This window comes from Glarea lozoyensis (genome assembly GCF_000409485.1).
Source record: "Glarea lozoyensis ATCC 20868 chromosome Unknown GLAREA11, whole genome shotgun sequence".
Taxonomy (NCBI): domain Eukaryota; kingdom Fungi; phylum Ascomycota; class Leotiomycetes; order Helotiales; family Helotiaceae; genus Glarea; species Glarea lozoyensis.
Window position 1 is genome coordinate 1383781 of NW_007360985.1, and position 12083 is coordinate 1395863.

The window sequence follows — 12083 nt, forward strand, 5'->3', positions numbered from 1 at the left end:
ATATTGTGTAGCAGCAGAGAAAGCGGACATTTGGTTTTGTTATGTGACAGAATTGTTTCTACCACTTGTTGAAGAAAGACTTCATTGTTAAGTGATATCTTCGAAAAAACTATAACGCAATTCGCAGCAACTTGCATATCTGAACGTTAACCCGTACAATATCAGAAGTCACAAAGTCATTGACCCTTTCAAAACACACAAAGTCTCATCCTTACGTGGTGCCACTGTACAGGTGATCATCGTCACAATCAATCCATGTCCAGGCGAAACAACAAACCATTCTGAGGCGGCACTCAATCTCGTCAGTAGACATGAAAGAGAAAAATCAACCTGCGCAGCATAGAACCCAAGATACTGTTTGGATGAGCGAGCACGAGAGGCTTTCGATTCATTGCAACTTCGTAATGCATCCGAAGAGATGCAGTTGAAAGGTTATTTCCAGGTACACGCCAACTCTCTAGCCACTTCTTCACCACTACATTGGCAGACTCCTTTTCTTGAGGCCGGAGTCAGAATTATACCTCCAGTAGTTCGAAGGGGTTCCGAGATTCGAATCGAGTGGACTGCAGGATACGAGCACATATCCCTAGTTAAACTCTCTGAACGCTCATTTCGCTGCCGTCGGGTGAAAAGGCTCTGGATATATCAAGAACTTGTCACTGTCTCGTAAAGAATAATCGGCCATTTTTCTTCTGTTTGAAAAATTTAGCTCTGTCATATTCTCATCGATGTTGTGTATTACTCCGAGCCATGCCACACACGACAGCTGTGTCACGATCATAACTAATGAAAACATGATGGCATAAATAACAATACATCTTACAAGTGAACAAACTTCGAGAGCCAAACTCGAGAGTTTCGCGATCACATTGCTCTGTTAAAAACCAGCTAAAACACGACGGCCATGAAATTTGTTAAAAACTTACTCATAAATCTTCAAATATGTGAATAGTTGAGTAAACAAAAAAGCGACGTCATTCGAGTGCAAAATATTCGAGAGTATTTTACTTCCGAAAAAGAACTTGCTGCCGATTACCAACGCCCGGCTTTTGGGTTCCGAGACCGAAAAGAATCGAGGTCTTGCGTCAAGGGCTTGAAAATTATATGCACTGTTGAAATGATTATTCGCAAAGAGGAATGTCTTTCTATTCATTGCGACTACAGCACTTCCCATATTATACCAGCATTGTAGCTCGCTACTGTTGGTTATCTTTCTTCAAATGGGGGGAAACGAAAAATAAATATGGTTGGTTCCGAAAAAGTGGGAAGACGTCGTTGATGCTTTTAGTGGTGGCCTTCGATACTCTAGCGTTTTCCTGACGGGTTTCGAGATTCTATCGGTCTCTTCGGAAGGCTCTGTGAGGTTGACTTTCTGAACAAGAATTTGATTATAAGTTCCGTGTATATTTTGGCTTCGTCCGATGAGAACAGTGAAAACGACTTAACTCACTTGAAAAAACATACGCTTTCGAATATAAGTGTAGTAAAGGAGGTAACGGGTTAAATAAGAAATGAAGTTGATCGAATAAGGAACTAGACGAGTTGGGGTTGCGAATGAATTTAGCCCCATACCCTTATCAACTCAACTGAACTCAGCTCATTTGATAAATTGAACAAGGATGACATGTAAAACATAGAGTAACCGAAACTCCGAAATAGTGACGAATGAAAGTGTAAAAGAAGAGTAGGAAACAAGTATCTGAAAAAGAGCATAGAATATCGTATGGTTCAAATTATCCAATTTGAACTTCCCAGGCGAAGATTGCGATTACTAGTCCCCTGGATCATAGCCGGGATATCCGCCTGTATCGCACACAAGTAAGGGATCAGACGCTATTGCAACATGTAACGTTGAAATAAAAGATGTGTATTTTGGAATCAAGTGCTTCGCAAATCGCTCGATGAAAAGAAAATGAAGCATGTCGCACCAGAATCCCAAGTCATCTTCTCGTTTGAAGTCACCCATTTATTTCAACTTTGCCAGCACGTCCGTCCAGTCCTCTAGCCTGATATAGTCTTCCCAGCTCGTCAACAAACAAGGAACCCCCAACTACGAACCTCGTTAGTATGCCTGTCCGAAATGAATTCAAATCTCTGTGACTTACATCTTCAGGAAGTACCACATTCTCTTCACCACCAGTATATCCAAATTCATCCATGAACAACCACATCTCTCCAATTTCTCTCCCAAGTCCAGGGACAGGTACGAGTTTCGAATACTCCTCAAGCGACATTTCATCAAGTCCACCGTACGGAAGACCCATCATATCACACCACGTCTTGAATTGATCTGGCCATGTAAGGTTCGCAGCAGTTCCAACTATGTTCTTTCCAGGTTCGGCTTCAAGCGCTGCATGTACAAGCGAGCCGGTATCTCGGTTGATATCAATTTGAGGCCGAAGAGAGTTCTGAGTGCCTTTTATAATGACTAAGCGGATGCTTCCGTCTTCGGCCTGGAAATTTTTAGCCAACATGAATTTGTTGTGCGATGGAAACATACCTTGCGGAGACGAAGATTTCCCTTCCAATTAGACATGTATGGTCCCATATGAATGACACTCATCTTCTTACTCAACCCAGGGTATGTCTCTTTCAAGTAGTCTATCCCATTTGCTTTACTATCAAAGTGATAAACCCACTTGTATTTCCCATTGCTCCATTTCGAGGCGTCACAAAGACCGCTAACGATCAATCGTTCTAACCCATCAACTTTGGCTGCTACATCAGCAATATTCTTCATTTGCTGCACTTCCTTTTGGAAGCAATAATCGTTGATGGTTTGACCAGGAGCGAGAAGCGATTGAATTGCAGGGTTGTAAAATGGATCCCAGAAGTTCGTATTGACAAAGATTGCTGTTGCTCCCGCGAAGACATCTTTCAATGTGGCGGGGTCATTGAAATCTGCTTGAGCAATCTCTACGCCTTTCTTGGCCCAGGTGAGACATGCTTCCGACTTCTCGTTACGGGCTATGCCTCTGACTTTCCATTCCGGTTTTTGCAGGAAGAAAGTTGCGACTGAACCACCCTAGTAATATCGTTAGTATGAAGGAATAGAAAACAATCAGCCAGTTGTAATAAGTACCTGATTTCCAGTGATTCCGAGTATAACAAGGAGCTTTGTCATGATTGGGAGGTGACGGGGAATCGGTGCGCTAGCCGAAGATCGTATCTAATTCTTGGATTGACGGTCAAAGCTGCGAAAGAAAATGCTAGACTGGACTGCCAGTGATGAGTTAGATAATAGGAGTACCGGCCGAGGGCCTAGGCTTTATACATGTTTTCACATTTGATGTTATTTCATGAAGGCCACGGGGAGTGGCCAAAAGCAGGCCACTTTTGACCCACATTCAGTCCAGATGCCATTCCTTCCCTTGAACAAAGGGCTGAAAATGATGCATAGCCAGGGTATCGGTGTTTAATGTTCCCCTTCATATTTACTTTGAAGGAGCAGAGTCGGTGGCTCGGATAAGACGACGCTCCGAACATTGTGTTGGTACGTGGGGGTTTACGTGAATAAGATTCTGCTCGAGCATACCGAATAGAGTTGCAGTTTGGAACTCGCACAATTGGATTAGCACTTAGGGCAAGTAGAAGAATTTATTGTAAAAAATAATCAGCTTTGGGAGCATCTGGGAGGTTAGTCACATGACCTTTGACCCCACCAAATTAGTGGGCTCATTCTAAGGGTCCAGGAAAATCCTCACGACGACTTCTATCTCGTCTCCACCCCCAGTGTTTGGATTGTTTCCATCTCATACCACATTACCAACTCACATCCTCTACTTCCAAACACATCCCTCAAGATGCCTGTCTCCAAGAAAATGAAGGTATGTACTAATGCGAACCTTGAGAAGTGAAAGAAAACGCGATCGCAAGCTGACGAAAAATATCTTCCAGGTCCAACGGGATCACAAGAAGGCAGAGGCTGCTGGAACGCGCGCGCCTGTTAAGGCAAATGGATTACCTGTCAAAGCCCCGAAACCAACATCTCTTGTACGTTGCTCAATCCAACACCCTTCAGTCGCGAGTGGAGAGAATTGCGACGATAGCAAGATACAAGCGAATGCCCTGGTTGAACATCTGCTGACATCCCGTGCTTAATTCAGTGCGCAAACTGTCGAAAAGAAATCGTCAACACCAATTTGAAACAGTTGGAAGTCCACGCCGAAACCCACGATCAGAAGCTCTGGCCAAAGGAGAAGTGCTGGCCTAAGGAGTTTCCGGGAACTGCTGCTTAAGATACCCCACCCTAGATCGCATTTTCGAATTCTACTTGTGGCATTTGGGAAATACACAGATAATGACGGCTGAGTCTCAGGAAGGGAAGTGGTGCATAAGGAGTTATTCGTGCGTTGGTCTTTATATGGCTATGGATTCCGAATCGATCATGATTACGAAAGCACTAGATCTGAAGCAAAGGCCTCAAGTGATATGTTGCTGCTGTACATTCCCTCTACTTTCCATACCGGCTTTCAAGTGAAATTGATGAAAGATTCCGGCAGGCCCGGTTGCAGAATGCAGATGGCGGCTCGAAAATCTTTGCGGGTCAGTTTGTTTACGCGTGGAAAATAAATCGCAGCTGTGTTGTTGCACGCCTGAAACTTTGTATCCTTGCTGTGCAAACACTTTGAATCCTCTAAACAAAGTGTTGTTAACAGACTGATGATTTGACGAAATAAACTGCGGGTTTTGTTACTTTTCTAGCCACTTTGTGGTATCGCAACGCCTAGTGGCCCGCATGATCACCAATCCTCTTCAGAAGATTCGTAGCTTGAGCTTTCCTTTTCCACATCCTTTTGTTCCTCGAGCAATCTTTGGAATGTCACCGCATTCTCCTGCTGCAGCAGCTCAACGTCAAGACCAAATTGTCCGCCATCGACGTTGTCTGGGACTCGGAGTGTCATATGTTCTAACTTACTTATTGCCGAGTTTGGCAGTAAGTCAGTGACTAGAACCTTGAATATAAGACTTTTGGCTACTTCCTCAAGCCCAATAATTCTACTCAGCAACTTCTCTCCATCTTCGTCTGACCCTGAGACTCGAGAAAACGAATCGACCAAAATGAAGACGACGTCAGAATCTGGTAATAGTTGTAGCAAGTGCGTAAATAGTAGCCATGCCGATTTTTTCTTTTGTTTTGTCGTTTGGGCATACTTTCTGTCCGCAAGAAATTCAAGATCGATGGCCTGCCTATTATGCAAGATAAATTCTAACAGTTGCGCGTTCAGACTTCTCAAAATTCCTAATGTGCCGGATACTTCTTCTTCTCTTGTGTCGTTTGTTTTCAATCCACAAAAGAAAGACAGTACGGGATGTTTCTGCGAGTGCGAAGTTGTTTTCGACAACAACGCTGTAACTGTTGATATAGGATTCATCAGGTCTTCTGGCGGTGTGTCTGCGGCAATCTCCAAAGTGCATGACTGTGTCTGAGCCAGCCACTCGTATAACTCATTCGATTGCATTATAAATAGCACCTTGTCTCTCAAAGCAAGACTTGAACCTGCCAGGTGCTTCAGATATTCTGCGATATACGAGGCACAGTCGTGGTTGGAATCTGGTAGCGCCTTTTGCCACTTGCTGACTAGTTCTTGATTTCTGTCAAGCAAAGATCTTGACGAGCTCTTGATTTCCTTTTGGCTGACTACGTCTTGATTGGCTGTTTTGGAACTGCATTAGATCCCAACAGGCTCACGACCTTGTACAAAAAATGTGACGTACCTTTGCCATCAATTGCATTAAATGCTGGGTCACTAGCAAAAAAGCGGTACATCATATTCCAAACTTCTGCTTGAAGTTTCTCTTGGGGGTTCTGGGCTCTCCCCGCTAAAAACTTTAGTTGATTTTCAATCGTTTTCTTGACTTCCTCTTGGCTGCTCGAGATTTCTACATTCGCAGAACAAGTCAGAAGTGCATGTTTAATTGTTATTTGAATTGCGACTCTCCCGAAGACTAGTCACTCTGATATGTCTTACCTTGAAGGCTTTTCTTGAATGAAGCTAATGCTGTATTCATTGAGTTGCCGTTGGTCTCGATTCTGCCTAATCTTTGTTGTGCACAAACCTCCACCTTTATTTGAAATCTGTTTATATTCTCATCGAGTGAAGTGAGCGCGTCTTCAAGGTCGCTACCGCGACCTTTTAGTTTGGCAGTGAGGTTTTCTGACTTGATTATCAACGACTCTTTGTCCAAATTTATGCTTTTCGGGACGGATCAAGGTCTGCTTACCACTGACATTCATTGATAATTTCTCTACAATCTTCTCGAGCACGACGAAAATTGCGAGCAGTACCGAATGAGCGCAGGTTTTGAGAGGCCAGGATTTCATGTGAAGATCAGTAAGGCGATGAACATTGCTCAGCTTTTGTGGTATGTCAGCAAGCGCTGCTTGAATTTCATTCCTCAGCTTTTGATGAGCCACGATTCCCTGAGAACATTAGCTTTCTGCTCCAGCAAAAAAAGGGCAATTAATTACGGTCATGACCAAGGTGAAGCCTCCGCAGATCATCGAGCCATACGCATCGCTTGGAACAAACGACAGAAGCGTTTTCAAGGCACCTTCATGTCGTTCAGCAGCTCTGAAGCACCTTCGAATTGTACCCATACAGCTCTTAGTGTTCTGCGGCCCTTCTTTTTTGTCGTACAATTCACGTGCTATTGAAAGAACATCAGAAAAAGTGTAGTCTGTCGGATCTTTAAGCTCTATGCCAAGCTTTTTGTCCACTTTTTGCCTTTTCAAAGTTTCGCAGAAGTTATTCAGTATGTCCTGAAACCTCTCTAATTGTTCAGTTGAATATTTGTAAATATTTGCATCGCTGGATCTGCTCAGCACTGAATATCGACGATCTTGTCTAGGCTTACTCGGGGATATCCTCCTTAGGTAAGAATTTATCGAGTTCACTGACGAATTCTGGTGCCATATCTTCAGCCTGGCCGTTTGCTCTTATCATTTGGTTCGCTATCGCGGGTCCTGCCCTGGTTTCCACGAACTCAGCAGCACTGTTACTCAACACTCTCGAGCGCAAAACAAAAGTCTGTTCCGTCATTGTCAATGGTTATGCGATGTTTTGAGCGCTTGTTAAAACAAGATTGTTACTTCCTAAGAGGGTGATGGAAGGGATCACTCGTTATTCTCACAGCCTGGTATGTACGCTTGTCGACAGCTCCAAAACGTTGTGCCTGCTCGTAATCTATATGTGAGGGCGGGAGGATGCAAAAGAGTCCAATCAGAGTTCTGTTCAAGAACTCTGTGGGTGTACAACATAATGTTGTATCTGACAGACGACGCAATTGGCTCAACAAAGTTGACGCCCAAGAGTGGCTTATCATGGATTACAGATCAAGGAGTGCCTGTTGCCTGCACTCTGATCAGGTATTCTGTTCAGAAGGAATTTTGTAGAAACATGACATTAGAAACGGAACATGTTCGATTATGGACCAGTACCCAGCCCATGGTACAAGCGACCTCCTTGCGTTTTAATACTTTCACATTTCTTTTGTATCACAGATCTATTACTTTTCAGCTTCCTGTACGAACCCTGCTACAAGTTGCATGTTGTTAGATTGGCTCTAGCCTTCTTCGCGGATTTCCATAAGGCACACTGTATCCCCCAACTTGTTGGAGCTGGCGTCAAACATTACAAATCCCATTTTAAACGACATACTTTTGATTGTTTACAGACTTTTTGTAAATCATTTCTTCGCCTATTCATTGCAAGCTTTGTAACAATGGCATCCGCATCCCAGAGTCAACATGCACCAGAAGAAGCACCCGATCATGCCAGTGCAGAGCCACCTTATACAATTAACTCTGAGGAAGTCTCAGCGCCTAATCGTTCAAAGACTACGGAGAAAGTTGCCATCTCTGTGTCGCAGCGCTCCTCTGTAGACAACTCACATCCAGGCACATCGGCAAGCATGATTAGTGGCACTATCCAAGCAGCATCAAACAGCACAATTGACAGTATGCACGCGTCAATAAACACTGCAAATGAGGACCGCAGTGATCTAGGATCGGACGAGATAGGGGACTCGAAAATAGATGATCCGCTTTCAGATGATGAGCCGGACGCTTCATATGACGCGAAATCTTACCAGGAGGACTATGAAAAATCTAGAAAGAATCTTTTGAGTAGCTTCGTTGATTTTACCCGAGCCACTGATGAACGCATCATTGCATTAGAAAACTTCGCTTCTCGCATTGACAGATATTCGTCAGGGAGCGAAAGCGACGACGATGTAGCTTCGAATGACTACGTGGATTCGGAAAGCCCAGAAAATGGAAAAGAGAAAAAACGTTTGAGGTGGCCAGATATCATTCTCACCGTCAAATTTTATGATGCTCATTGGGAGCTAAGCAGTCAAGGCTTGCCGGTATCAACGACCATGACGCGTGAAAGTTCATTCTCTACCTTTGGTGGGCCTCGGTACATCGTAAAGGTACTCTATAATCCCAGTCCAGGCTACCCACAGACAACGTCGCGTGAACACCGTCGAAATGATCAGCATGCTCCGTCAAAAGAGGAAATTGATATCGTAGCTATTAAAATAGCATCGGAGCCAGTCATCTCGCTTCTGGAGACCGAATTTGGGAATATCGCATACGATCGTTCTACCAAGAACTTTGTAGCGACCTTCACAAAGCCTTTTCGGCCACTTTTACGCCAGTTAAAGCTTTTAAAAGACCACATTGCAAGAGTTGAAGATGGCATAAGGTAAGTCCCTCATTGATTTGCCCAGACAAGCTCTGACAACGTGGCAGGTTTCCGCCGACGGGCAGCTCGAGCGAGACGCCTAGTTTTGCAGATAATGTTGTGACGCAGGAATCTAACAAGCTCAGTAAAAATGACGATGATTTCACAACGGATGCTTCCAGAACTGTTTCTCGGGGACCGCATGTTGGGCTGAGTGTCAGTCTCTCAGAAGAGTTGGAGCACTTTAGGATCGTGGTGACTTTCATCGAGTGTTATTTTGACAAACAAATCAATCTACATAAGAGAATTAGAGCAGGAAAAGAAGACAAAGTAGCCTTCGAGAACTTATGGATGCTTTTCGAGGCTGGCGATACTGTCTTTGCCCCCTCCACTGGCGGGGAGTCCATATATAACACTTACGATGCGTCTGGGAATCGCAGAGAAGCTACTTCTCAACAGGCCGCAGGAAGGCCGTCTGGCCCACCTATGTCCCAAGAGTTGCACGTTTCTGTACCGAGAGATGTCCCACAGGGATATCGTGTCTCAGCGGAAGCTGGGGGAATACCCCTTAGAAAAGCACTAGCCCCACATGGCTCCCTTACCATGGATGAGTATAATAACGAGGAGATAGCTTCCAATAAATCTCGCCGCACTCACGAGGTTTTAGCAGATCAGTCTGATGCACGATCAAGAGCCACATATACACCACTCTGCGTCTACTGCTTTTACATAGACTATAACGGCGAGAGGTATGGGACCGTATCCGAGGTTTTTATTTTCAAACAATTCGACGAAGAGATGGAAATAAGAAGTCTGGACATTTGCCCGCTATTCTATCTTGACGACCGTATGAAAAGTTTGTCTTGTGATCCCCATTCAACTCCACAGGCCATCAGAATACCAAACTATCATTCTAACATGTTGGAGGGACGTGGCAAGAAATTCATGACGGCAACGAGAGTGTCTCACATGAATTATGATGGGCTCACTGTGGGGAAGAGTAGGGAAGAGGTAAGCAGGATTTTCTCGCAAGTCCCTTCAACATAATGCCAAAGTCTCTGATGTTTCTCTAGATTAACACCGCTGTGATTGTCGACTTTAAATTAGCATTTAAGCAATACTGGAAGTCATTTGAAAATGGTGCGCCCAAATTCTCGCCCACCATACCTTTTTGGTACTACCTGGAGGGTGGCAAGGCCATCGAGATCTCCCCGGCATGCATTGACTGTTTGCGGAAGGGAATCTGTGACAATCTCATCCACAATCGAGATCTATTCTTGTTTCACCAGTACAACCAACTGAAAACTATTGAGTCAAAGCTGAGAGATTTCTTTGACGGCTTGGCACCCAGCAAGCTAGATCAAAACAATGCCGCCGATAAAATCGCTACTTTCATGGAAAAACATGATCTCGTGAAGCTGCTTCCAGGTGTCGCCCCTGCATTTGCATTGAGACATCGAAAATGGGGTAAGTTATAAAATAATCACTTTCTCAATCAATGTCGATAGGCGCTAACATCCACCAGTCATGCTAGATCTTAGCCTGTTGAGTCCCGTGGAGCTGGAAGATGGGTGGAAAGATCTCGTTCTTCCTAAAGGACATCGGGAAATGGTTCAGGCCATGGTAGAGACACATGTAAGCCTTTTAACAAATTCGAGCTAGAAACGTCATGGAAAATGTATTCAGTGGTATTCGTGTGACAAACTGCTTCATTGTATGTCACAAAATTCTGGTATAGCTTGCTGATGTTTGAGTAAAGGCAAAAGGCTCTAAATTCGATCTAGCCCAACCTCAAGGAAAACTCGCCATGGATCTTGTGCGAGGAAAAGGTAAGAAAAGTCTTACTTCAAAACTTTAAGGGCCGTTTGCTGATTAATGAGCTAGGTAGAGGATGTATTATTCTCCTTCACGGAGCTCCAGGTGTTGGCAAAACCTCAACCGCAGGTAAACAAGCATTTGATCTTTTCTCCTCATCCATCCAAGATGCTAATTTAGTTTTCTAGAGTGTGTCGCGGCATATACACAACGACCTTTGTATCCAATCACTTGCGGTAAGAATAGCACCCCCGAGGGATTGAAACGTCGACTTACTGTGGCAGGTGATATTGGTTACCTTCCTGAGCAAGTTGAAATGAACATGGAAAAACATTTCAAGCTGGCACATGAATGGGGTTGCGTTCTCTTGCTCGATGAAGCGGATGTCTTTCTGGCCAAAAGAAATGTGAGGAAATCCAAGATCATTTCCTGATATCTAATGCTAATAAAATCAATGTAGAAGGAGGATGTGAAGAGAAATGGGCTAGTGTCTGGTAAGCCTAACCTGAACGGTCTAAGTTATATCTCGGTTCAAGCTGATTAAATTCAGTATTTCTCCGAATACTGGAATATTACTCAGGCATTCTTTTTCTCACAACTAATCGGGTCGGAGCCATCGACGATGCATTTCGATCAAGACTTCATTTAACGCTCTATTATCCAAAATTAAGTAAGAAGCAAGCATTGAAGATCTGGGAGACAAATCTCAATCGAATGATATCAATCAATGAAGAAAGAGTTGTAAACGGGCTTCCTCCAGTTGAGTTCAATCACGATAAGATCATCAAATGGGTCAAGAAAAATCACCATCTATTACAGTGGAACGGGAGACAGATTAGAAATGCTTTCCAAACCGCTGTAGCTTTGGGAGAATTCAAGGCAAAAGACAAAGCCAAAGATGGGGAGACGCCAATACCAGTCATGGATATCAAGCACTTCAAGATCATCGGGAAGGCTTCTATGGAATTCAATCAATACTTGCTGGCGACACATGGATTTACTGAGGATAAAGCGGCAGCGAGAGAGCAGTTGCGAGCCCATGATGCAGCCGAGAACATGCAGAAAGCAAAAACAGAAGCGGCTCAAAGAGCTGTCTTTGACTCGGAAGAGGACAGTGATTCAAGTTCTAGCTCCGAAGAGGATGTGTCACAAGACGACGGGGCGTCGGGCTCGGAAAGCGATTCCAGTGATTCCCAAAAAGAGAAGAAAAAGAAGAGTAAAGATAAGAAGAAGAAGAAGAAAAATGACAAGGGAAAGGGTAAGCTGGGGAAGAAGTTTTGAAGATCAGAATGCATATCAGAAGTTGCATGAACAACGTTACTATTATTTGATTGATTGAAAATTTGGCTTCATCTTACATGCACACAGTATGTCTCTGACATCTCTTCGCTCGTACTATTGTCCATCATAGAGGTGGAGATGAAAACTGCCAAGTCTTCAGAAGGAAGTACGCGGTAGGCAACAACGACCTACTGAGTTGCTCTTGCCCGAAAATACGAAAGTCCTCCCATACTCCCAGACAAGTTTCACCCGACCGTTCCCAGACCCATCGCTCTCCAGCCTGCACCTATGTGGTAG

The 12083-nt window shown here is 44.1% G+C and overlaps 4 protein-coding genes across 4 annotated transcripts; 2 read left to right on the forward strand and 2 right to left on the reverse strand.

The window, feature by feature from the left end:
• Positions 1–1966: 1966 nt before the first annotated feature.
• GLAREA_11340 (NAD(P)-binding Rossmann-fold containing protein) lies at positions 1967–3124 on the reverse strand (the record flags this gene model as incomplete). Its single annotated transcript, XM_008079528.1, has 4 exons — positions 1967–2050; positions 2106–2453; positions 2501–3025; positions 3083–3124. The coding sequence occupies 4 exons, from the start codon at positions 3122–3124 to the stop codon at positions 1967–1969; spliced, it is 999 nt and encodes a 332-aa protein (XP_008077719.1).
• A 679-nt stretch (positions 3125–3803) lies between these two features.
• On the forward strand, positions 3804–4238 carry GLAREA_11341 (uncharacterized protein; the record flags this gene model as incomplete). The annotated part of the gene is made up of 3 exons (XM_008079529.1): positions 3804–3827; positions 3898–3993; positions 4107–4238. 3 exons carry the CDS (start codon positions 3804–3806, stop codon positions 4236–4238), a joined length of 252 nt encoding a protein of 83 aa, XP_008077720.1.
• A 504-nt stretch (positions 4239–4742) lies between these two features.
• GLAREA_11342 (uncharacterized protein) lies at positions 4743–7043 on the reverse strand (the record flags this gene model as incomplete). Its single annotated transcript, XM_008079530.1, has 6 exons — positions 4743–5656; positions 5719–5883; positions 5973–6158; positions 6226–6424; positions 6473–6812; positions 6859–7043. The coding sequence occupies 6 exons, from the start codon at positions 7041–7043 to the stop codon at positions 4743–4745; spliced, it is 1989 nt and encodes a 662-aa protein (XP_008077721.1).
• A 682-nt stretch (positions 7044–7725) lies between these two features.
• GLAREA_11343 (P-loop containing nucleoside triphosphate hydrolase) lies at positions 7726–11786 on the forward strand (the record flags this gene model as incomplete). Its single annotated transcript, XM_008079531.1, has 9 exons — positions 7726–8711; positions 8759–9701; positions 9764–10157; positions 10216–10325; positions 10450–10519; positions 10575–10634; positions 10694–10911; positions 10966–10999; positions 11056–11786. The coding sequence occupies 9 exons, from the start codon at positions 7726–7728 to the stop codon at positions 11784–11786; spliced, it is 3546 nt and encodes a 1181-aa protein (XP_008077722.1).
• Between the last annotated feature and the right edge of the window lie 297 nt (positions 11787–12083).